The following is a 25,062-nucleotide window of genomic DNA, read 5'->3' on the forward strand; positions in this document are numbered from 1 at the left end:
GAGCGGCTCCTCCCTCTGGCTGTTCCCAAAGCGGGATTCCTTCGGGAGATAACTCAAAAGACGGATGTGGGAATGGGAGCGGGATATCCCAGCTGGAGGTGGGATCTGTGGCAGCAGATCAATCCTTATCTTAAAGGGTATTTATGTCACTCTCCGAGTGTCCAGGGAATTACCTCACCTGTAAACTCAGATTCCCGGGAGGGAGGCTACACTTTCCTGGGAATATTCCACACTAAGGATGATCAGGAGAAGGGTCACCTGTGTCCTGCCCCCGTTACATGAGCGCACATTTGAGTTGTTCAAAAACGCTCCTGGAAGGAGTGAGCCCTGTACGGGGAAAACTGGGATGGAAATTCCTCCCTGATCCCTCCCCTGCGCAGCCGGGCCGAGGGAATCCCATAGCGCCAACAACCCGCCGAACTACAACTCCCAGTGTGCCCCGCGGAGGGCGCGCGGCGTGACGCCATCACCCCGCGCCCGCTGTCTCCATGGCGACGCTGGCGCATCCCGGCGTCGCTCCCATGGGAACGTTCCGCATGGCGTCCCGGGAACCGCGGGAACCGGGCAGCAAAGACCTCGCGCTCCCCCCGGCCCCGCTGTCCCGAATCCCTCCCTGTGAGGGAATGCCGGCTCTGCAGTGCCGGGAACACCCCGTGATGATCCCCCGGGAAAGGAAATCCCGGCTCCGGTGTCCCAGGAATTCCAGGTGAGTGACCTGGTTTCAGGGCTGGGTGAAATTAAAGCCGGGAGCGTTTCCCGAGCCAGGAACTGCCATCCCCATCCAAGCTCGCTGGGAAACTGTTCCACACTGGATCCCAATTAACCGCAGGGGGTTTTCCCTTTTCCAGGCAGGGCGACATGGAACCTTTTTCTCTCTCTGAGCTCGGGCTCCCAACAGAAAACAAAGCTATCCAGGGAATTCTCAGCCCCATGGCTGTGGAGCTCTGCCACCTCCTCCTCGCCCTGCAACGGGAAGATGGGATTTGTCCGGCCTTTCCCACTTTGGGGGAAAAGGCAGGACAATTAGCCAAAGCTATGGAAGAACTCGCTGCTGTGGCAAGGAGGTGAGGTGGATGGGAGTCTCCCGGGTGGATTTTGGGGCTGGGAAGTGATGGAAAAGGTGTCAGGGAGCCTGCATCCTCCTGGAGAGGTGGGATTGGGAGTGGGGAATAGAGCTGAGCCCAGTCCTTCCACTCCAGGCTGTCCGAGGATTCCGGGGAGGAAGGGAGCACGGAGGCGTGTCCCGTGGGTGAATCCCTGCTCCAGGCTGGCAGGGACGTGGTGCTGGCAGCATTCCAGCTCCAGGAGCATCCGGACAGCCCTCGGCACCGAGAGCTCCTGGCTGCGGCCGCCAGGAGGAGCCTGATGGAGACAGCAAAGGTGAGGGGACACCGGGAAGGGGGACACGAGCAGCGGGAAGCTCCAGCAGATCCATGGAGCAAACCACTCCTCCTCCCGCTCCAGGGATGGAATGGGAATGGGAATTCCTGATCTGAGCGGCTTTTCTGCCTTGTTTCCCGGTTAGATCCTTCAGCTGGAAGAGGCTGCAGGGATGAGGAGGATCAGTGGCGCTGCCAGCTGGCTCCTGGAATGCCTGGGCGTGCTGCGGGATGCCCGGGACACTGCAGGGCTGCTGGCTGCATTCCAGCCCTTCGCTGAGGCCGTGCTCCTGCTGAGCCGCCTGACAGCCGAGCGCCTCCAGGAACTCCGGGACTGTCCTGCAGGGAAGAGCTTGGCCCAGACCCTGCAGCTGCTCCACAAGTGCGTCCCACTCATCCACACAGCCCTGACACGTTCCAGGGACAGCCAAGCTGACCTCTCCCAGGATTCTGTTTTCCAGCTGACGGAGAGGACCATCAGGGAGCTCCTCTCGCTGCTCACGGAGCCCCAGGACAGGAGTGGGATCTTCTCCCAGCAGCTGAGCAGGCTCCAGGCTCTCCTCTCCCACCCTGACCCCCTGCGCCTTTCTGAGGGCGGGTTCAGCTCCCACTTGGACTCGGTCATTCTCCATGGAATGCTGCTGGCAGAGTCATCCAGGCTGGATGTGCAGCTGGAGCTGGTGGAACGTTGCTGGGCCCTGCTGCAGCTGAGGAGGAGCATCTGCAGCCACATGAGCCAGAGGGATGGCCAGGGAGAACATGGCCTGGAGCGGGAATGTCACAACTTGAGGGAGGAGCTGGAAAACCTGGACCGGGCAGCACTCAGGGCCACGCTGTGCCAAATCCTGGATGGATTCTTCCAGGAGAAGGAGCCCCTGAGGCAGCTGGTTGAAGGTGCCCTTAGCCTCGCCCATTCAGGATGCTGTCCAGCAGGAGCAGGAGGAATTTTAAGGAAGCTCCAGCCCCTCATTGCCGCCTTCTTCGCTCAGGCCCAGCGGATGCTCCGAGCGGCCGATCTGCTCCTGGCCAGGTGTGCCAAGGCCCAAAGTGCCAGGGAAATCCGGGAGGGCATGGAGCACCTGCGGAGCCTCCTGGCCAGCCTCCCTTCCCTGCTCATGGAAACAAGTGGGAATACCATGGAGCAGCTCCAGGCCTTGTGCAGTGCCTGGGCCAGAGCCACCAACAGCCTCCTGCGCTGCTTTGAGGAGACCATTGGCATGAGGGAATTCCTTGAGTTATCCATCCTGGAGCTGGCCAAGCAACAGGAATGGTGTGAAGCAGCACTGGAACGCTGGGATCCCGAGGGATTCTCCTGCCACAGTGCTCACCTCATGGGCTGGGCACGTTGGGTGGTGGGAGCCTCCACCCGGCATGTGGACAGGACCACGGATCCCATCTTCAGGAATGGTTTGCTGGTGTGGGTGGAGCAATTGGCCAAATCTATCCTGGAGCTGGGAGCAGTCACAGCCCTCATTCCAGGAAGGTTTTCCTGCCTCCAAAGCCGGGGTGCTTTTTCCCAGGCAGCCAGCTCCCTGCTGGACTCTGCTCTCCGTGTCCAAGCTGGGCTGGATGGGTCCAACCACCCAGAGATTCTCAGCCCGCTCCGGGAGCAGGTGCGGAGCACCAAGGCGGAAAAGGGGCTGGAGCTCAGCCCGTCCCACACTGGGACACGAGCCAGTACTGATGAGGCAGCGTTCCAAGGAAATATCCAAAGTCATCCATCTTCACCACCAGCTAACCCCCACCTGGATCCATGGAAAGGGGATACACACCCTGTCATCACAGCTCTCCTGGGAGCATCCCAGGCCGGTGACATGGACACTGTCCATGCTGCCAGCTCCGTCCTGCTGGAGCTCTCTGATGGATATGTGGAAGCAGCACGGGAAGCAGTGCCTGTGGCTGAACCCCCCCAGCTGCAGGTGCTGGAGCAGCACTGGGATATCAAAGCACTTACCCCAGGGATCATCAGCCTGGCCATGGAAACGGCCCCTGGGCAGCTCCCTGCTCCAGGCAGGCTTCTCCAAATGGCACTCAGGCTCTCGGGAAGGATCCAGGAGACTCGGGAGTGCCTGGCAGCTGTGGCAGGCTCTTGGAATGGTCTGGCCCAGCAAGTGCTTGGATTTATCCTGTCAGGTGACTTTCCAAGAGGGAAGCAGGCTTTGGATGAGACCCTGCTGGGTTTAGCAGGAGCAGTGCAGGTGGCAGGAGGCATTGCAAGCGCAGCCTGCAGTAGGGAAAATCCTAATCCCTCTCATATCCAGGAGAGCTTTCTGCAGCTCCAAGCCAAGTTTTCCCATGCTCAGCTGAACACCAAAGGGTTCCTGGAGAAGGCAGTGTCCTTCAGGGAATCCTGTGGGATGGAAAAGGCCATGCTGGAGCTGCACGGTGTCCGGTGGGCCATTGGCATGCGTATCCTGCTGGATGCCATGGATCAGTTCGTGGGCAGGGATGTCCTGTTCGTGAGGGAGCTGAGCAGAGCCGTGAGGAGCAAGGTTTGCCCACGGAGCCTCCTGGCTGCTGTGGCTGAGAATTCCCTCAGGTTGCAGGAGGCTGCCTGGCTCTCCTACTTATCCTGCCCTGGAGACCACGATGCCAGAGAAATCCTGGCGCTCCGGGAGGAGATCCAGGTGTTCATGGAAGCACTGCTGGATGTGTCCAACACCCTCCTGCTCTCCCCACTGCCTACTGCCAGCCTGGCCACCCGCTTCGAGCTCCTGCAGAGGGACGTGGCCCTCAGGGCCAAGGCGTTGCTGCTCCACATGGAAAGGGTCAACAAGGAACAGCTGCAGCTGATCCAAGACGTGGTTGGAGCAGCTCTGTCCAACCTCACCCCAGAGGAGAGGCAGAGGAGCAAAGAAGGCTTTGAGGAGAAGGCAAATCAGCTCATGGCTGATGTCCAGAGGGTCAGAAACACCCTCCAGGGTGCTCTGGGGGCCGGTGCTCAACTTACATCCCAGCCTGACCTGCTATCCGTGGCTGACCACCTCCTGCTCCTCACAGCTGACGTGGTGGGAAGCGCCCGGCGGCACTTCCAGAGCCACCAGGACCCTGGGGATTCCTGCCAGGACCCTGGGGATCCCTGCCAGGCCGCTGGGGATCCCCACCTGGAAGGCATGGTGTGGTACTGGTCGGCCAAGGCTCACTACCTTGTCACACAGCTCTGGGTTATCCATGGAATTGACAGGGACACCCTGCGGTGCCTCACAGAATGCCTGCAGCGGGAACGCTGCCCAGGATCACCCAGCAGCACAGCTGGACTCTCCCCAGCCCCAGAGCCCCCTGAGGCAGCAGGAATTCATCCATGCAGGAGCAGAGGAGAGAGTGGAGCTGTGCAGGAAGTGCGTGAACTGGTACGGGAGCTCTTTTCCCTGACAGGGTGTTGGTCAGGGCTGTCCGTCATTCCTGGTGCTCCCAGCACGGAGCAGGAATGTGAGGGATGCTGGCAGGGCCCCTGGAGGTCAGCAGGCTGACCCTGGGCCACTCAAGTAGCTCAGGTTTCTGTCAGCCCTGGATTCCTGGATATCCGATCAGCCAGGCTCTCCTACATCCATCCCAGTCCATTTCAGAGGCACAGGGGCTGTAGCTCTCCCTCACCTCCACACATTCCCTCTGGAAATACCAGCAACTCCATTCCCATGGGTGTCAGGAGCTGGGAAAGGCTTTGGCACAGACCCAGGTCCCTCAGCAAAGTGCTTTAGAGCTCTCATTGTGCTGGGAATTAATTGCAAACTGTCAGCTTGTAGGACACCCCATTCCCATTCTGAGATGGCTCCAAGGGCTTTGGATTTAGGGAGAAGGGCTGGTGGGAAGGTGGAGTGGACCCAGAAGGGGGTGGGCAGCTCTCCCACCAACTTTACTCACCAAAATCTCCTTCAGAAACATCCAGGTGGAGGAGAGCACTCGGCATCGCTGTGTCCACACATTCCAGGTCTGGAATCTGCTCCATTACTGCCCCGGCAGCACCAGGATGGCCCTTGCAGCACCTGCCCTGCAAAGCAGGAGAGAGCAAACTGTGACAAGCGGCAGGGTGGCCCCAGCAGGGTGTCCCAGGTGACCCAGGACATGGCCACGAGGAGGCTCCACATGGCTCAGTTCCTGCGCAGGAAGGGCCCCATTGCGGTAAGGCAGCGTTTCATCCCTCCCGTTCTCCCTTAGGATCATGGCAACTCCATCCCAAATCCCTGTGTCACCCAGCTCCTGGGACAGTGGCACCAGCTCTGTTTATGCAAAATACTCCAAATTCCTTCCTCCTGGTTGGATGTGAGCTTGCCATCCTGTCCTTTCCTCAGGATCTATCTGAGCGTCCTGGATCTTCCCTGTCCTGCAGGAAATGTTTGTTTTTCCTTCCTCTCCCCAATGCCATTGATTTTTATCCCGTTCCAGAGCAAGGAGCAGTTTGTTGCATGTGCCAGACAAATGATTTCCGATGGGCAGGTGGTTGTTAAGTTTGGGAACATCCTCGCCAAGCACTGCCTGGACCAGAGATGCTCCATGGAGCTGCTCCGTGCCACTGAGCACGCCCAATCCATCAGCAGCCAGCTCGGCATCGTGGCCAGGTGAGCTGCCAGCGGCTGGGATCACCTCTCCCAAGGGCATCCAAGAGGGATCCCTTCTCCAAGGAATGTGGGTGGTGGTCCCCAGAGGTGCTAGGGGCGGTGGGTGTTGTCCAAGAGTTGAGGAACAATTTGGAGGCCTCCCTTCTCTCCATGGGTTTCCCTGGGGACAAGCTGGGTTTGGAATAACACTGTCAGGATGTCCAATGTCCCTCCAATAAAATCCTTTGGAATGTTTTTGAAGGGTGAAAGCAGTGACTGGGGAGAGCAGGGCCTCCTCTGAGCTGCTGCTCAGCAACGTGCAGAACCTCCTTCAAGCAGTGCAGCACGTCCTGAGGGCGGCCGAGGCGGCCTGTGTCAAAGTGAGTCCATCATGGAACCAATCCTGGAATTACTTGGGTGGGAAGGGTTGCTCCAAGCCCCATCCAAACTGGCTGTGAGCAATTCCAGGGATGGAGCAGCCATAGCTTCTCTGTGCCAGGGCAATTCCATGCTGTGGGAGTTTCACATCCAGGTCCTTCTATGGGAGCTGGGATCTGGCTGCTGTGGGACTCCAGCTGGAGCAGATATTCCTCATGGAATACTTTCATTCATCCCAGGTACTGACTGTCCTTGAAGTCACCTTTACCTGGTCCATTCCCCACTTAATTTTTGGATCATAGAGCACCTTTATTTGGAATTAGTCTATGCCATCCTCTTTATTCCCAAAAGCCAAATTCCCAGGAGTTTCCCACGCAGCTGCCATCAACAGCCACCTGATCTGACTGTAAAGTCCATGGGAGCAGATTTTTCCTGAAAACAACTGGAAAACAAGTGCAAACAGCACCAGCCTCTCCCTGAGGCAGCATTTCCATCTGAATCCCATCCTCCTCTATAATCCTACTGCTTTTCCTGGGATCAGCATCTCTTTTTGAAGGAAACACAGATTTTTTAGAATCCCATTTGCTGAACAATCAGCCCCAAGGGTGACAAAGCTCCTCCTGTGCTTAATTAAACTTAGCACTCCTTCTATTTGCCCATTTTTCACTGTGCTGATGCTAAATTAATTAATTCATTAATTTTGACTATCTAGATCCCAAAGCCCTTATGACCTGGTAATTTTCCTTTGGAAAATTCCTTGCTTATCACCAAACTGCCCTCCTTTCCTCTCCCTGTAAGAAGCTTTTGAAGCATTCTGAAGCATTTTGAAGCATTAAGAGGTAGCAATGTCTGGTGGATCATGCACACATCGGCACAGCCAGACTTTCCCATAATTTAGGATGCACAGGGATATATTAAACCAATTCCTTCATCCAACAGGGTTTGGGACAACCCCCAGCAGACCCTGAAGAAGAAGAAGTTGCTGCTTTCTGCCAGCAGTGGAGGAAAAACCTGACACAGCACAGAGCCAAGGAGGCCTTAAATTCCACCCGGGATGAATTAGGGCTCCGGAAAACTCGAGGGGCAAAGGCTGAGCCCACCCTGATGTCTCTGGTGCAAGAGCAACCCCTACGGAGCAGGAATATCCCAAAGCATCCCAGTCCTAGGAAAGGACACACAGTTATGGACAGACATCTGTAAATCCAGAGGGGCTGCTTGTCCCAGTGCTGTTGGAAGCAAAGGAGGAATACTTTGCAGTGTGCAGGATTCATGTTGGAGTTTTTCATTGCAGCAGGAAAATCTTGGAACAGGCTCCGAGGGGAGGCCAGGAATCTTCTGGTGAGTGTTTTACCCCCAGGTGGTGAGATGGGATGGACGGGGCTCTGGAGAATCCTGATCCAGTGGGAGGTGTCAGAGGTATCCCTGCCCATAGCAGGCGGTGGAATGGGATGAATTTAAGGTCCATTCCCACCCAAACTATTCCAGGATTCTGTGATCCAGAGATGTTCAGGCTTTGTCACATCTTTCAGCCTTTCCTCCTTCACACATCCAGGGATACAGCAGTGGGGAGTGTTTTGTCTCACCTGCTGCCCCTGAGCCTGCAGATTCCTTCCCAAAATCCCACTCAGCCCCAGGATTCTCTGCTATCCAGAGTAAACATTCACTTCCCAAGATCACCCACCTCACAGCTTCCAGAGTATCCCAGACTGGTGACACTGCTGCTCCTGTATCCTGCCTCTCCACATCCATCCTTCCAGCCTCAGGATCACGAGTTGTCCGATGGAAACACTGCTCCATGCTGGAATCCTGCAGGAGAGGTGGAAGGGAGCCTCCCCTGTGGAATACACAATCCAACACCACAGCAGATCACAAGTGGCTCCGTGGTGGCTGCAGCCCATCCCAGCCCACCTTGGTGTCCCACCTGCATCCCAACCCCCTTCCCCAGCCCAGGAATTCCATTACGTGCGTGGCAGCAAGGAATCTCCTCCATATTCCAAGAAAAAGCAGCAGCAGGCACACTGGAGACTCTGGGAAGCAATCTGCAATGGATAAAGCAGGGCAGGGGAGGAGGGAGGCAGGAAGGAAGGAAACACACAAGGAGACAGCAGGCTGTGAGGACTCACAGGCCTTTGTATCCATGTCCTATTCCCACACTATTTTTCCCTGCTTGGTTTTTTGAGGAAAACCTTGACCAGCCACACCAGTGAGTAGAAGAAGAAATAACAGGCTACTAATAAAGGACTAATGGGTTACTCCAAAATAACAACCCAGTTCCATGTCTATTCTCTACGTTTGCTACACAAAAAAATAATAAAATTAATGGAATCCATGCTCTGGCAAATCAGGAAGGCAAAGGGAAACCAGGAATGCCTTGGGAGATGCTTCTTCTGCTGTGCAGGAATCACAGGCTTCCCTCGGCTCATCCATGCAAGGCAAAACCTCAGAATTTGGGATAAACACTCTGCTGTACCAATGGAAACACCACTTGGCCAGCAGACAAGAGGAAAAGGTCCATGACCATCACTTGGCCAAGGGAAAAACAAGAGGAAAAGGTCCACCAAGGAAGAGACTTAAAGCAGAGAAAGCTTCCAAAGGGTGGGAAGCAGATGACTGATTGAGAGGCTGGCACATTTTTATTGGAAAAGCAGCTGCCTAGGAATGACTGCACTTCCTCTGGAGAAAAAGCAGCCCCAGAGGCTGGAGGACAGTTGTGCTCTCCCATGCAAAACCTGGGGAATTCATGACATGCAGGATGTTCCATGATGGAAAATGCCAACTCTCTCCATGAGACCTAGGGATCAGGTACAAGGTTATGTTAAAACCCCACAAACCATCCCAAAAATCCCAGCTTTAGTCCCCTCCTCCCAGCTGCCACCGTATGCACACCGAGTCGTCACCAGGAATTAACTGTACCCTTTTTAATTGTTTTGTTAAAAATGTCGTCGAGACACCATGAATACAAGTACTGCAGTTACAGCCATACAAAAAAAGCAATACAAATTAAGCAGCTGAATACAAAAATACGTTGAAATACATGAACACCACAATGGAACTCGGAGCACTAAATCCCAATCGTGTAGGCGTGGAAAAAAATTAAATAAAAACCTTTTTTTCTCGTATTAGACAATGTAGTTTTCTCCACTTCGAACAGTTACTTTTGCTAGTTATGTACTTCACAATTTCTTCTATGTACAGCATAGAATAAAATACTTTTAAAAGATATGACATTTTTCATCCTCAATATGTGATATAGTCTCTTTTACACTAATATTGACTGCAGGAATAAAAACTGTCCGTGTCTTACATCAATTCATTGGAAAAGGAGGAGCGACGCTTTCCTTTGAAATCATTTCCGTGAGGTTTTCCATCAGTTCAGGGGTTTGGCAGTCCTGGAACGGCATCTCTCCCGGGAATTCATGTACATAATATTGCTTGGATCTATACAAATGTGGCAATCGGATCTAAGTGGTGCTTGGGAAAGAGGCAGCTCACACATATACAGCTCTGGGAATTTTCCATGACTTATTTACAATGAAAGTGCTTTTCTCAGCTCTAACACGATCCGGGGGGATTGGTTTCCTTTCTACAGGTCAATTATTAGTCTCCCTGAAATTGGAAAGAAAAAGGATTCCCTAGAAAATACCACAGCTTTGCAAACACTCGAGCGTACTGGAGAACTGCGTGTGGTTCGGAGATTAGCAGCTGAAAAGTGGTGGGAATTATAATTTAAAAATAAATAAAGCCAAAAGAGGTAACCCAGGTACAAAACAGCAGAGAACTGCAATACCCACAACGGTAAAAAGACTCCAAAGCCGTCTGCTAACAAAACGGGGAAGCAGTTGGATCGAAAGTCTTGAAAACATCTTTCAAGGATTTATCATCCGACTCCCCGTTGGGATCGCTCTCCGGGGCCTGCGTTACCTGTCCCGGCTGCCTCACCTGCCTGGGGTCGCTGTACTGCGGCCGGATTAACCCCGACAGAGCCTGGATTGGGAGATTATGGACGGCAGGGGCAGCGCTGGAGTGTTTAGCCTGAGATTTACTGGTGCTGTTGGCCTTGTCTGGAGCAGCTTCCGCTGATCCTTCCGTGGGTTTTTCCGTGTTGGAGGCAGCCTTCTGCTGGGACGCATCTTCCGCGAGACTTGGCTCATTTTTACTGGAATTTTTCAAAATGCTTTTTTTCTGGTTCTCTCCATTCTCTCCCGAACTGGCTGGAGCCGTGTCCGAGGATGAGCTGTGATCCCTGGGATCGTACAAACTGATCCCGCTCAGGATGGAGCCGGGAGTTCCCAGCCTAACACCACTGGATGATAATTTGGGCGCATAGGGAGGCAGAGCATCGGGGTCGGGTTTTGGAGTCGTGGCTTCTGAGGGCTGGGATGAGCTGGCAGCAGCTCTGGCAAGCCGGGGGTCAAACTTGGGAGGGTGGGAATCCTTCCCGACTCCGTGGTGAGTGTCTGCACTCGACAGTCTGTGGAGTCTGGGATCAACGTTCTTTTGCAAGCGAGGATCCCCCAGTTTGCTGGAGCTACTGGCATGGGAATCTGTGGATGGATCCAAGTAGCCACCCCGGCCCACAAGGCTGTTTTTGGCCTTGGCAGCGAGCCGGGGATCGGCTGGCATCGCGTTGGGGTGTGGATCGTTCTTCAGATTCCGCAGTTTATTCAGTCTCTGGTCAGCAATGAGAGGAGGGAGAGGTAAATTGATGGAAGAGACGGGGTCGGGTTTAGGCAGAGGGATTGGGAGCAAGTCCTCGGGGGCCCACACAATGTGCTTGGCAAAGTTGGGTTTCATCAGGGTCACATCCATCTTAATGTGGCTGAACTGCCGCAGCTGGGAGCGGGGATCCCGTAACGTGACGCCCGGCAGAGGCTCCAAGGGAATGAGGAAAGCTCGTTCCCTCAGCTCCCTCTCCGAGTCCTCCTCATCATCATCCAGCCCTTTCTGCTTGACCTTCACTCCGGCGTGGGCGTGGTGCAAATCCAGCTTGGCCCCGGCCAGGGAGGGGCCGGGATGGGCGCCCTCGCTGACCTTGTGCATCCGCGGATCGCGGGCCAGCCGGGGATCCAGGGACGCCGACTCCGAAGGTTTCCTGGGATTGGGCCTTGGGGACGCGCGGAGTCGCGGGTCAGCAGCCTGAGCCCCCACACCTTTGTCTTTTGCCAGCCTGGGATCCGTTGGCATCCCAAGCATGTGCTGCTCCGTGGAATGTTGTTGCCGATTCCTAAAGTTTTCGCTTTGTTTCTTTAAGGTTTTGAGGATTGATTTAACACTGCTCCCCTCTTCCTCCTCACTGCTGGAATACCAGTTGACATTGTCATCTAAAAATCAAAGAAATGCCACAAAATTTAGATTATTCCAGCAAATAATTCTTAGAGAATCTAACACTCCCCAATGGGAGTAAAATCAAACTGAAAAGATCTGATATGAAATCACTCCCAGTGTCATAAAAACCACAACCTCAAATGATCAAAATCCATGTAATTAAAGAAATGCCATTACACAAAAACCTGGAGGGAGTGGAGATAGAATGCAACACAGCCTGGGAGTGTCTCCATATCCATCAATATTAACCTGGGAAAATAACCTGCTTTCAAACAATCCCTATCAGTACTAGTACAAAAACCAATCTAAAATCTGAGTCTTGACAGAAGGAAAAGTAAAATGGCCCCTTGCAGTGGTCTTTAATCCAAGTAAATTACAAATTTGCTGCTTTACTTAATCCAAATCCCAAAGTTTGTAGGAGAGGTTGAGATTCAGGAAGAGAAGAAATTACAGTATTTTATTTTAAAGGATATCAGAGAAAGAAAAATGCTGCCCTATAGGAAACAGATCAAGAGGTGCAACTGAATAAATAGGATAGAGGATGCACTTCCAGTCCTGGCAGTGAGAAACAACCCCTCTGGTCCAACACAGGATTTTCCAAAGTAATTATCAACCAAAGGACCTTTTAAAAGTGCAACTACAGATCCAAAGATTATTCACTGGAGCCAGGATGGACTGAACCTACACTGAGACCCTAGAACAAGCTGGGAAGAAGAGCTGAAAATACTGAGCTTCTGCTGCTTCCAGTAACTGTTCCCAATAACTGGGGACAGTGACAATAACAGTGACATGACACGAGTCAACACCAACCCATCTGTTGACCACGGCCATTAAGGATGATGGGAATTCCACCCAAGCCCTGCTCACCTTCATCTTTGCTCATGGCCCTCTGGCCCTGGCTGCTGGCAGAGTCTCCATCCCGCTGGTGCTTCTGGCTGAGCCTGGCATACAGGGCCTTCTGCATGGCGGGCAGGAAGTCGGGCACGTTGATGCCCTGGTTGTGGCCCATGTGGCCGCCCATGCAGTCCGACTCGCTCCCGCCCGCGTGCGACTCCGGAGCCATGAGGTGAGCCTGGTGATCCGTGAATTCCCCGTGCCAGGCTCCATCTGCAGGACAAACTCCAGTTAGTACTTATCCTTAGAGAAGTGTTGATAGCTGTAAACATGGAGTCATGGAATGGATTGGGTTGGAAAGGAGCTTAAAGCACATCCAGTTCCATGCCATGGCAGGGACACCTGCCCCTATCCCAGGCTGTTCCAAGCCACTTCCAACCTGGCCTGGAACACTTCCAGGGATGGGGCAGCCACAGCTTTATTGAAGTGGAGGGAGACGACCCATCTTCCTTGATCAGCATCGACTCTATTTATTGACTCAATCAGTCACTTTTTATAACTGTGTTAATTAAGTTTATGCATATTGCAAAACTTGAGCTCACAATAGGTCAGAGATAACACACCAACCCCTCCTTTTGTTTCCAATACTAAGATTTGTGTTCTCAAAACTTACTTTTACTTTCTCAAAACAGCTAAAGATGGAATATTTACTTGTTGTGAGAAAACTGCTTGAGAACTCTGGTATGCAAGGTTCTCAAGGCCTTCATGTTTGTCACTTTCACTTGTAATTAAAAACAACTTGAGAACTTCTGCTGTTTACAGAAGCAGGCTGTGAGAATTTGCTCCTCACAGCTGCTTTCTAAGCCATTTTTGAAAAAATCTCTAACACAGCTTCCCTGGGAAAACACTGCCAGGGCTTCCCCACCCTCACAGGGAAGGACTTCTTCCCAATATCCCATTTCACCCTAAAGCATAACATGACCTAACAACACAACTGAGAAAGCCAGAACACTGAAGACATTCCAGGAAGCTCCTATCCAAAATTCATCCAGCAGACATCCTTACCTCCAGAATTATTGGCTGGCTGGAAGTTGTGTACAGCTTGGTGGGAATAATAGTTGTCATAGAAGTCAGCCGGGTTCTGCATGGGCTCGTACTCGCCGGCCATCTGCTGGTACTGCGGCCCCGGGGGGCAGTGATTGTCCCTTGGCATGTTCACCATGTGTCCCTGCACTCCGGGGGAATTGTAGGATCCTCCCATCCCCGGCGGGGTGAGGGGCGGCCCCCCCTGCTGGCCCTGCATGGGCATTCCAGTCTGGTTCTGCGGGCCCATGTAGCCCGGGGGAACGCCCTGCATGGGGGGGCTCTGCGGCATTCCCGGCCCCTGGGGGCCTCCGCAGGGATGGTGCCCAGGAGAGCCGGGGTGCATCGGGGGCCCGTTGTGACCCTGGGACATGCCAGGGCCTGGCCCTGGACTCGAGCCTGGGTTGTACATGTGCTGGGAGTGGGGGTCGTTGCCCTGGAACGGCGGCCGCGGGGGTGACCCGCTGTTGTAGAAGGTTGGTGGCCTGGAAGCAGAAGAAAAACAAGGAATCAAATTCTGGACCTACAAACACCAATAGTTGGCTCTCTTCGCCCCCTCCCACTCTGATTTGATCTGACATTGGATAAAATTCCCAGAGGAGCATTAATTTCCAACTACACCCATTCCAGATCCCTTAACTTGGCCAAAACCACATTTTTTCCAATATTTGCTCATCTCCATCAGGTTTGCACAAAAAAAAAAAAAAAAGCCAACTACAAAAAGACTGGAGCAGGGAACAAACAGCTCCACCTGCAGATGGAGATGCAAACCAAGAGTCAACTTCAGGAAGGTCAGGCCTAAGTTCCTTTCTATGGAAACTATGAAATAATCCCGGTATCAAGTATCTGGCAGATCCTCAACTTAGCCCAGAATCCTGACAGGAACAACGATTAAAGATTAAATGATAAATATCCAGGAGAGTTCTCCCCAGAATTTCAACACTTACTTCTTCCCAATTTTGTGTGCCAAATCCACGGTGGGCTTCACAACAATTTCAAAAAGAGATGGGATTTTCTTATAATCTCCTGAAGGATCTTGGTAATTCTCCATGTCGGACTCGGAGAAGGGATATTGCTCCGGGGGCGTTGGCAGGAGTCCGACCCCCGGCGGGGGTTTGGGAAGGGGAACGATGCCCCGCTTCCGGAGCTCCTCCAGCTCCTTCTCATCTTCATTCTGGGGTTCCTCCTCATTATTCAAAACCTGCAACAAAGCCAAATCAGTTTTCCACTATTCAATTTAGTCTTGTGCCTTTTATTGAAATATTATTTCCATATTTAGATATACAACTTTTCTGTTATTTGCTACAATGCTGCTGGATAGTGACATCCAACTCAAAGGAATTCTAAACCCATTTTTGGGAGATGTTTTTCAGGACACCAAATCCCAGCCAAGAAAATACTTCTCTATTTCAGGAAGGAACAATTTCCCACAAGTCCACTTAGTTCAAAGAGGTGTGGAAGGAGTTATTCCAAGATTCCTCAAGTGTTGGATTCACACCCCTTTTCTTTCAAGGCCTGGTGGGCAGTGACTGGAGAGGGAAAATCCCAATAAAGCAGAGCTCAGGCTTTCCCAGAGCACATGGAAAAGGCTCCTCCATCCCTTCCCCACTCTGAGTGCAGCAATCCCAATATTCCCAGTATCTGGGTCACTCACCTTATCCAGCAGCTCCTTGGTTTCTGCAGTCAGGGGCGCGTGAGAGAATTTGCATTTATCTCCTTGATAACACTTTGCTCCTGTGTGGTAAAACTTGCAGGGGAATTCATGTGAGGAAGGAATTAAGGATTTTTAACAGTTTGGGAAGGTTGTAAAATCCAGCTGGCAGCTATCCCTCAATTCTTCAGCAGGAATTTATCTTTATGGTAGGAATTTTGGAAGCTAACAACCAACTTACCTCTTAACTTCCATTTAAAATTCTCCTAAAAATGACATTTCTGTGGCCTTCAGATTTAATTTTCTAATTGTGATTAAAAAGGGAAAGGTCTCAATTCCAGAGGAAAACACCAAAATATTGACAAATAGGAAGAGATCAGGGTCTTAAAATTGTGGATAAATGTATCTAAAATTCCTGGGATTTTATTTTTGAAAATGTTACAAATCAGTAATTTTATATTTCTTTTTTCCTCTGAAGCATTTGAAAAAAAGAATATTGTAATTATTCTACACAGTACATAGTAGTCTCTTAAAAAACATTCACCTTTACAAATGCTTGATATCAAAATAAATAGAAATAAAATAACAGAAATTTCAGGTAAATTTAGAAGTACTTTTAAAGGATATTGTGCAAATAAATGCAGTTCTCTCCTTTGGTGCAGTAACCCTGGATGTAAAACTTACAGATTTCCTTTTTCTTTTCAATCTCTGCATCATGATCAAATTTACACTGTTCACCCTATAAAAAATTGGAAAAAAAAAACAGGAAAAAACCATTATCCATCTGAAATGCTGAGTAATTTAATTCCATAGTAAGAAGAACATCTTCCTCAGCTGAATTTAGATTTTTCATCTTTAGCAACATTAAATTCCATTATAAGCAGTAAAAACTGTAAATAGAGGGAGTCTGAACACAGAGAAAATTCCTGGATTGGAATTCAAAGGAATAGATGGAATGGTGATAGGAAACAATTCCTGTTCTCTGCCTTCACCTAGGAATTTGCATTAAAAAGACACTGAAATAATATTTTATTGAATTACTTTAATATATTCTGTTATTCTTCAGGATTATTTTGCTGGATGGGGCTTTGAGTATTTTTTTAGGATTTATTTTCCTGAAAAAGAAACCAAGTGCTCTTTCAGTCCCTTCTAAAACTGAAGGTGGCAGCAAAAAGTCATCTGAGCCAAAGGTACTCAAAGGCAGCAAGGAACACAACATTTCACTTTTATTTCCACTATTTAGGTAAGAAACAGAAAATTCCACTGCTAAATCCCAAGGAACCAAATAAAAGTGAGAAGCATTCAGTGATTGTGTTTTCTACCAATCCCACTTTGTAAAGTTTAGCACCACAAAGCAATTCCTTCAAAGTTCCCAAATCAGCAGGAAATAATTTAATATGTTCAGGAATTGTTGCCTATTTAGATTCCAGACTTGTGAGAAATTATGTCATTAATACATTATCATTCTCAGGGTAAGTTTAGGATGTTTTTATTAATAAAAATATAATTTTTATTAGAATTTAAATCAAAGTGTGTAATGGAAGGGGATGCTTTTCCACAAATAATTCCATCTAGAAATCCTCAGGACATCAGAAATCAAAATATTGAGTTTCAACACCCAAGTTTGCTAAAAATTTATTTTAAAAAAATTAAATTTACCTTAATGCACCTCCCTTCAAGGAAGTATTTACAGATCTGTTTGCCCTTGTGCTCCACTGTGTGCTGGTTGATGAACTCCTGGCTCATATTAACCCATTTCTTCACTGGTTTGCCATCCTGGGAAAATAAAAAAATCCACATTTTATCAGCTCCTTTTTGGAGCAGGGGTGATGCAGACGTTGGGAATAAGGGCTGGAATTGCAGGCACCTCATGGAAGCCATCGGATCCTTTATTGCCGCCTCTGCCCCTGCCGCGATCTTTGCGCTTCAGCTTCTTTTGCATTCCACGCCCCCTTCCAACGTTGTAGTTGTTCCCTCGTTGGGAAATGCCTGGAAAACAGGAATAACCTCTTAAAAGGATCACAGAAATTAAGGGAAAATGGTTCTTTCATGGCATCAAAGAGAGACAAATGGAAGAAATTAAATCCCTCCCTTTTTACTCTTGAAAATGTTATTTCTGACCAGCCAGAATATTCCAGGAAAACCATTCCTGGCAGCTTCCCTCATCCAGGTCTCCACCCCAAAAATGCCACCAAAACTCCCCTTACCTTTCTGGATCCCTTTCATGCCCTGTTTCTTCACTGGTTCCTTTGGGAATGGAGGTCCCAAATCCCCACTGGAAGTCTCCTTAGCTTGTCTGTACTGTTTGAGCTGGTCAGCAAAATCCTCATCCTTTTCCTCCTCGTTGTAATTGCCAAAGTTTTCATCACTGTAATGACTGTAGTTGTCATATTCCTTACTTTTGACATTTTTTTTATGCTGCATTTTCTGGGAACTCATGTAATTCCCTGACACGTGTCCATGCTGTAAGGAAAGGGATTGTATTAGGAAGCAATTCCGTATTTCCAAACCCCAGCCCTCCAAACTGCTCTAAAAACCTATTTATGGGGCTGTTTTATATTACCAGATTAGCCAAAAAAAAAGCATCAGTAAGTATTCAGGAAAAATTAATAATTTTAATTCACCAGCTGAGAAAAGCCAAGAAAATTGGGCTCCCAAAAAGCAGAATCAACTTTAGATATTGAAAAGTGGCTTTTCAAGAGTTTTTTTCCTTTGAGTCCAGCCTAAATCAAGTGCAGGCAATATAAAGATTCCTTAATAATAAAAGATTCCTTAATTCCGATGCCTGATGGAAGAAAAATTGATATCAGGCTTATTTTCTACCACAGATCCTGCTTTACATCAGGGAATCTCCTCAGGGAGATGAGAACTGGATGTGCTTCCAGAAATCCAGGAGAACAGGTACAGGGATGGAGCCAAACTTCCAAACCCACCCTGTTTATATTTGTATTTTTGGAATGTCACCTCAATGAGGACATGAGGAATGAGTTTGAAACTTCCTACCTGACTGAAGGAGGAATCATAATCCCTGTAGGAAGAGCTGCTGCTTTTTTTGTGGGGCCTTTCCGTGCGCTCCATGTCGGAGTCGTGGCTGTAGTCGGAGCTGTCATCGCTGGAAGGGGAGTTATGCTGGAAAACACAACAAAAAATTTGTGAATTTTGAGAAAATCATCTTCTTTCCATAAATACAATGAGCACAAAAGTGATAAATTTACATTTTGCATCTTATCCTAAAAACTCTCAAATCCCTCTGGTTCAGCTTCCAAGTCCTGCGCTTAACTTGAACATTTAAGAGCAGTTTAAGTCTTAATGATAATAAAACCATTTTAATTCCTTTGCCAATTTCTTGGATCCTTGTCCTGGACACCCATGAATCAAATCAGAACTATCAGAACTTCCAAAATGTTGGGTTTTTTTCCTCACCTTATGCTTGTCCCGTCTTCTCCTTTTGGATTTTTTCTTTTCCTTCTCTTTTTTGCGTTTTTTCCGGGATTTCCTGTGGCCTTTCTCGTTTTTCTGTTTATCGTCCCCTTTTGAGCCATGTTCCTTCACATCCTCATAGGCTGCATCATCTATTTCCCCATCTTCCAGCTCTCCATCTTCCCTGAAAGAGGGATACCAGGAAGACAATAAATTCCATGTTATCATCCAGCTCACCTGTCACTGGAAAAAAACAGTTAAAAAGTCTGAAGCAACCCCAAGCTGTGATTTTTGGGATAAATGGATATGCCAGGGAGAAGACATAACTGCTGTTATGACCTGGAATTTCTTGGAATTACATTAATGAAATAAAACTGGAACATTATTATCCCTGAAGCACCTGCAGCTATCCCAAAAATCCAATTATGTTTTGATGATACCAGTTAAACTCATTCCCTCAATCAATTAAAATATCCTCTTCCATAAAATACCTACAGAAAATGCTCCTTGGGGACAAAGTTGCTCCCATGTCCCAATTCCTATGGGAATTACACTCATGGATTTCCACTTTTGGGTTGCATCCAGGACTGGAATAACCTTCCAGGTAAACCAGCCTCAGTAATACAATCCCTTGGATTGGATGGCAGAGGGAAGATTACAGAAGCCCTCTAATCTCTAAATTCTTTCCACAACATCCAAGCATTTTCCAAGGACTGAGCTTCAAGAATGTAAAAAAGGGAGTGGGGAAAGGAAAAAGAAGGAAAAATCCAACAACTGGATAAATATGGATCGAAAAGATCATGGTCAAATACACCATTTCATGGAAAGTAAGTTATTTTTCAAGGAAGTGCCAAGGGAGGAATTCTATTCTGGTTTAGCTGCTTTTATTCCCATTTAAATCCCAAACTGGAGCTGTGCAGAAAAAGGGAGAGCAGAATCTCCTTTTCAGGAGTTCCCCCTCTCCCACAACCTCCAGATACTTGGAGCTAGATGGATATGTGAAAACAATCCCAGAAAACATTCCCAGTGTCTGAGGGCATTCCTAGAGCAGCTCTCAAATGGATCAGAAAGGCACAGAAGTCAAAGGAACTTCCAGGGAAAAGCAACCTGATGAAATCCCTGGGCAGTTCCACAAATGTTTGGGAAGGGAGAATCAAAAATCCCCAATTCTGGTATTTTAATTTCATTTCTAACCTTTAAACCTGGATTTTAGCTCCCCTTCCTTGACCTTATTTCAGGTCATCCTTAAAAATAGAATTCCTTATGCCCAAAGAAGATTTACTCCAGAAGCTCCTTAAGTCCAACATCCAAACCCAGAATGCATTTTCTGAAATATTCTGGGAATCTTTACCCTCAAACATTATTGAGGATTTCATTCCCCATCACTTCATTTAAAAATTTTACTTTAGGTTAAAATTCCCTGATGGCTAAAAATCCCCAAATGTTGATACTAAGGTGCTGCTTAAGAAATTAGGAATTAATAAGAAAAGTAACTCCAAATAACAGAGAATTTTCACTGGGAAAATCAAATAAAAGCAGAGGGTGGCTGGGAGCAGTAAAAAGTGAAAGTAAATTAATTTCAAGCTATTTTCTGGGAAATCTGGCATTCATTTGTGTGTAAATAAACTTGCCTGCAACTTATTCCTTACCCTGCCATGCATTTACCCACACAGAACCAGGAAATCCTCACAAAATCCTTGCAGGAAAAATCTGACCAGGACCCCTGTGCTGGAAGGCTCAGACCCTTCATCACCAAAATATTGAAAGAACAGGAATTAACTAAAACAAATTAAAGAACATTCCTGTCTTAAGAAAACTGCATTAAAACCTTCCAAACTGGAATATTCAAAGTGTGGACAGACAGGGGTTTTAAAATTATTTTTTACTAAGTAATTTCTTTATCATTCAACAGAACAGCTCAAATCAAACTATTAACAGAATTCCTGCTGCACAAATTGATTGGGAATCATGAGTTTGCCAGTATGGGTGTTCCCTGCAGTGAACTGGTTTTACTGGTCCTACATTTGCACACCTGATGTTACACAAAAACTTTGGAGTTGGGCCTTTTTGAAGTGAATGAATTCATTTTACAGAGGTAAAGTTTTAGAAAAAGTACAAGTTATGATCTCCCAGGTCGTGTGTATTGTTGCTCTTCACCTCATTAATTAAAACATTACAAAAGCAACACTTGTAAATTAAAATTAATTAGGTTGTTAGGTGGCACTTATTGGCTCTATTTCACAATTACCAGTGTCACAACTGGTTGTACTGGTGGGAACAGCTGGTGAGAGGATGAGAACTCCAAGCTGGAAAAACTCTGCTCCCAGCACTACCCGGAGTCACTCGGGCTTGTCCTCAAGGATTTGAGAACTCCAGATATTTTCAATCCCTGAAACAGTGAAAAGTCACAGCCTGATTGCAGGAACTCCACAGCACAGCTCTGCCCCAGCTCCAGAGATCCCAGTGGATTCCTGGTGTGCGCTCAGCTCGGAGAACAGAGCACGACACAACTTCCACCCTTGGCCAAGGACAAGCAGGGAGGGCACAACAAGGACCGGGAGCTCTGGGCTCTGCCTTGGACTGCACTGAAGCCCAGGCCCAATGCAGGGATCACTTCCCGAGGACGAGCAGGAAGTGGAACACAAACACAGCACCAGCAGCTCTGGGCTCTGCCCTGACCCCTGCACTCAATCCCAGGAGCGTTTCCCAAGGACAAGCACAAAGGGGAAAACAAGAACCAGCAGCTCTGGGCTCTGCCCTGACCCTCGCACTAAACCCGGGGAGCATTTTGGGACCACTTCCCAATTTATAACACACAACTCGGGACTCTTTTCTCCAACAAGGAAACAGTTTTGCATTTACCCACAAGCCTTTTTTTTGTTTGTTTGGTTTTTTTGTCTTTTTTTTTTCCCCAGTGTTTCCTGGTCCTCTGAAGTACCACAAACGGCTGTGGAGCTGTGTGGGGGGAGGCCAAGCCCTGGGAATGCCAAAACCTCGGCGTTTTTAACTCCTGCAGCTTTGTCAGGAACGCTCAGGGTAGGTGTAGGCTCAGGCTCTGGTAACTGCCACCCTGGCACAGTATTTTTGGAACTAGTTAGGAAGGCCAGAGCTGCCTGGAGAAAGGATTTGAATTTCCAGCAGCTGCAGGAGAGAAAAGGAGGGAGGGAAGGAGGGAGGGAGCAACAGAGGTCCTTTCACCAGGAACAGGACTCTGCGTTTCTGCGCATGGGGATTGAGAGGTGGCAAAGATAACGTCAGTCAGCCCTTAATCTGCATAAAAAAGATCCAGTTAAATGTGTAAGGTGGAATCTGGCAAGAAAATGACGTTAAATATGGCTCTAGTGAGAGATTGTGGTATCAACAAAAACAGCCAAAAATAAAAAACCCGCCCAACTCGGAGCACCCTTTCCTGCCTGAGACAGAGAACAATGGTGACATTCAACAGACACCCCCTGGAAAGTGCAATTTATGGAAAGAATGGCAAACAGCCCCCCTTCCCAGCCAGAATAAATCAATGAAGATGTAAAAACGCATGCATTCCAAAAGGAAAAATTAAAACCTTGCTAAAGAAATGCACTTTTAATGCAGTGACACCCCCCCTCCCCAATTTGCATTCCCCACCACCACCACCCCGCTCCAGCCTGAAGGTGACCTGCCCCCCAAAAACATCGTTAACCCCCTCAGGCACATTAACAGAGCATCATCATCATCAGCATCATCATCATCATCATTACCAGCATCACCCCACTAAGTACCACCATTATGAGAAGCGGAGAGAGAGAAGAATGTTACTCGACCTTTCGTCCCCTGCATGTTGCCTGTCAGAGTCGGGCATGTTTGGGTCAAGAACTGGGTTTGGGGGTTTGGAGAACAGGCTTTCAAAGGCCATTGTGCCTGGCTGTGGTGTGGTGAGGAGGAGGAGGAGGAGGGAGGTGGAGGAAGGCAGGGCCCCGCCGCTGCCCGCGGTGCGGAGCGGCGGGAGGAGGCGGCGGCGGCGGCGCGCACGGCCGCGCTGGGGGCGGCTCGGTGAGGAGGAGGAGGAGGGCCGGGCCCCTCAGTGAGGAGAGATGATGAAGGTTTGCACTCACGGTTACTTAGTGAGACACTAACGGGCACTCAGCGCCCGGGCCCGGCCGCCCCGCGCGGGCGCTGCGGGGAGGCGGTGGCGGCGGCGGCGGCTCGAGCGGCAGCCCCGGGGCACAGGAGAGCGGGAGGACACACACACGGGGGGAGGGAGGTGCTGCTGGCCGGAGATGGCGGCCCTAATTCTTCCTTACAAACATGGCGCCCGCGCGAGGCACTCGCACAAAATGGCGGCGGCGGCTGAGGGAAGAGAAGGAGGAGGAGGAGAACGGCGGCAGCAGCAGCGGCGGCAGCGGCCCCCGGCGCTTTGCCCGCACACGCTCGCTCAGCGCCCGCGGCCCGCACGCGCCGCCGCCGCCGCCACAGCGTCTTCCGCGCCCGCCGGGGCCGCGATGTCGTCGCGTCCCCTCACGCCGCCGCCGCCGCCCGCCGCGCTCCTCCTCCTCCTCCGCCGCGGCCCTGGGCCCGCCCCCCTCGCGCGCCGCCATTGGCCGCGGCCGCCGCGTCTCGCGCGCCCATTGGCTTTCCGCCACGCCCGTCAACCCCGCAGCGACGTCACGCGCGGGCCCCGCCTTCCTCCGCTTCCCCTCGGCCGCCGCCGCCGCCGTGCGCGCGCGAAGGGGGCGGGGCCTCGCCGCGCGTGCTGTCACGTGCCCCGCGCCCGTCACGTGGTGGCGGCGTCCCCCCGGGAATGGTGGGGGAAAAAGGGGGGAAAAGGGAGGGAAAGGGGGAAAAGGGCGGCGGCTTCCGCCTGCCGAGAACCGGGACGGGCACCGGGAGCGGGAATGGGCCTCCCCTCCCGCTACTGCGTCATGGCCGCCCTCCCCCCGTCCCCTCCTCACGCACTATGGCAGCGCCCCCTGGCGGCCGGTGCGTGTGAGGGGAACCGGCCCGTGCGTCATTAATTAGTGACGCTCGTAATTAACCAGAGAGTGTGTGTCCCCAGGGCGGGACAAAAGCGGTGCCTGGAGTCGCCGTCGGGGTCAGGGCGTGACAAAAACCGGGATAAAGCCGTTCCAAGACAGTCACTTAATAAAAATGTGGTGGGCGAAGGGAAGACGTGTTTGTCAGAGTCACTTTAACGCCGTTTAATCAAATGTTCCCGGGAAAAGTTACATTTGTATCCTGTCCAGCTGCCTCCCTGCCTTTCGAGGCTTTTCAGGACACGGGACTCAGCTTTTTTCAATGCTAGCAACCGAATAAACTTTATAAAAACAAGGCAGAACACTCGCATGGATTCCCATGGGATTCCGGGCGGGAGGAGCCTCAGATCCTTCAGGGAAGAATCATTTCCCTTGGGCCTCACACACCTGAGCAAGGCAAACAGGACGCTGATCATCAGGGAAATCAGGCAAATCCAAAGAAAAGGCTCGGAAAACACCATTTCTACGGGGAATGAGGTTGTGGTGGCTGGGGAGCGTCATTAGAGCTACTTAGGACTAATTAGCCCCATCAGCACAGGTGGAGCCCTGGAGCTGATGCCCACAGGACTCAGCATCATCTCCCCAGGCCATAGACAAGGAAAAAAAAAGTCCAGGAAAATCTGGACTCGAAGGAAAAAATCCTAAATTTTTCGTTAAATAATCTGGGGTCAGAAATGGTATTTTTGAGACAGCATATCTGGGGCCAGCTGTGCCCACCAAAGGGAAGCAGAAGCATTCCTGCTATTTTTTTCAGCTCCCAAATATTATTATCCCAAATGAAAGTTGCATTTCAAGAGCGGAAGAGCCTCTCTCTGCAAATTCCAACCTCAGGAAGTCTGAAAGATGCCGGAGCAGCTGCTCTGGGAAGGGAAAAAAAAAAATCTCCTTTAGTCAACTGGAATGGCAGCCAGAGGTTGAGAAAGGCAAAGAGCCGAACTTAAACTTTTCCAGGGCTGGAAGGGAGAAACCAGCTCACCCTGGCCTCGGGAATTAGGAAAATGTTGTCAGTTTGGGATGGTGCCGCAAGGAAAAGCCTCCCGAGCGTGGTCCAGGCGCCCGTCTCCTGCTGTGTTATCCGGAGAAAGCAGCAGATGGAAACTATTCTGCCCTGTCAGGAGCTTGTCCTCTCCCAAATTCCTGGTGTTCAGCTCCCAGATTTTGTTATCATCCCAAAATGGGGTCATGGCCTGTTGGAACAGCACATCCAGCCAGGCTGGGAAGCAGCAGGGAGAGGAGCAGCCATGCTTCTAGAACAGCATTTTCTCCTAATTTTGGGGGACATTTTTGAAGCACTCCGGAGTTTTCCCTTCCCTCCCCCAGCACAACGCTGGGATGCATTTCCCTGCCCAGCTCCACGTCCAGCCGGAGCTCCTGCCAATGCAAACATCCTCCATCCGCCGACAACGGCCCTGAATGTCCCTTCTTGTTCTGCTGGAGAGATCCAACCCCTT

The 25,062-nt window shown here is 50.2% G+C and overlaps 2 protein-coding genes across 6 annotated transcripts; one reads left to right on the forward strand and one right to left on the reverse strand.

Moving 5' to 3' along the window:
- Positions 1–2,720: 2,720 nt before the first annotated feature.
- LOC135446124 (uncharacterized) lies at positions 2,721–9,211 on the forward strand. Of its 2 annotated transcripts, XR_010439671.1 has the most exons (6): positions 2,721–4,729; positions 5,256–5,498; positions 5,763–5,935; positions 6,177–6,294; positions 7,232–7,630; positions 7,981–9,211. XR_010439671.1 is itself a non-coding variant. In XM_064709647.1 (5 exons), exons 1-5 carry the CDS (start codon positions 3,194–3,196, stop codon positions 7,490–7,492), a joined length of 2,331 nt encoding a protein of 776 aa, XP_064565717.1. In that variant the 5' UTR covers positions 2,721–3,193; the 3' UTR covers positions 7,493–9,211. The 2 variants fall into 2 exon arrangements, 1 of the variants encoding a protein (XP_064565717.1); XM_064709647.1 differs by having other exon boundaries at positions 7,232–9,211.
- Positions 9,202–23,075, reverse strand: ZC3H6 (zinc finger CCCH-type containing 6). Of its 4 annotated transcripts, none has more exons than XM_064709643.1 (12): positions 22,403–23,075; positions 18,609–18,789; positions 18,189–18,314; positions 17,393–17,648; positions 17,053–17,192; positions 16,845–16,961; positions 15,811–15,924; positions 15,189–15,296; positions 14,482–14,735; positions 13,517–14,019; positions 12,485–12,724; positions 9,202–11,613 (listed from the first exon to the last, which is right to left on the reverse strand). In XM_064709643.1, exons 1-12 carry the CDS (start codon positions 22,492–22,494, stop codon positions 10,112–10,114), a joined length of 3,633 nt encoding a protein of 1,210 aa, XP_064565713.1. In that variant the 5' UTR covers positions 22,495–23,075; the 3' UTR covers positions 9,202–10,111. The 4 variants fall into 4 exon arrangements, with proteins under 4 accessions (XP_064565713.1, XP_064565715.1, XP_064565714.1 ...); XM_064709645.1 differs by having other exon boundaries at positions 22,694–23,074; XM_064709644.1 differs by having other exon boundaries at positions 17,053–17,174; positions 22,403–23,074.
- Between the last annotated feature and the right edge of the window lie 1,987 nt (positions 23,076–25,062).

Source organism: Zonotrichia leucophrys, chromosome 3 (assembly GCF_028769735.1).
Source record: "Zonotrichia leucophrys gambelii isolate GWCS_2022_RI chromosome 3, RI_Zleu_2.0, whole genome shotgun sequence".
NCBI lineage: Eukaryota > Metazoa > Chordata > Aves > Passeriformes > Passerellidae > Zonotrichia > Zonotrichia leucophrys.

Excerpts from the sequence above, each read along its gene's own strand:
- LOC135446124 (XM_064709647.1), top strand. The coding sequence starts at position 3,194 with ATGGACACTGTCCATGCTGCCAGCTCCGTCCTGCTGGAGCTCTCTGAT. Across the intron at positions 5,936-6,176 it reads CAGCTCGGCATCGTGGCCAG|GGTGAAAGCAGTGACTGGGG; the intron begins GTGAGCTGCCAG and ends ATGTTTTTGAAG. Across the intron at positions 6,295-7,231 it reads CCGAGGCGGCCTGTGTCAAA|GGTTTGGGACAACCCCCAGC; the intron begins GTGAGTCCATCA and ends TTCATCCAACAG.
- ZC3H6 (XM_064709643.1), bottom strand. The coding sequence starts at position 22,494 with ATGGCCTTTGAAAGCCTGTTCTCCAAACCCCCAAACCCAGTTCTTGAC. Across the intron at positions 18,315-18,608 it reads GAAGACGGGACAAGCATAAG|CATAACTCCCCTTCCAGCGA; the intron begins GTGAGGAAAAAA and ends TGTGTTTTCCAG. Across the intron at positions 12,725-13,516 it reads GCCAGCCAATAATTCTGGAG|ATGGAGCCTGGCACGGGGAA; the intron begins GTAAGGATGTCT and ends TTTGTCCTGCAG.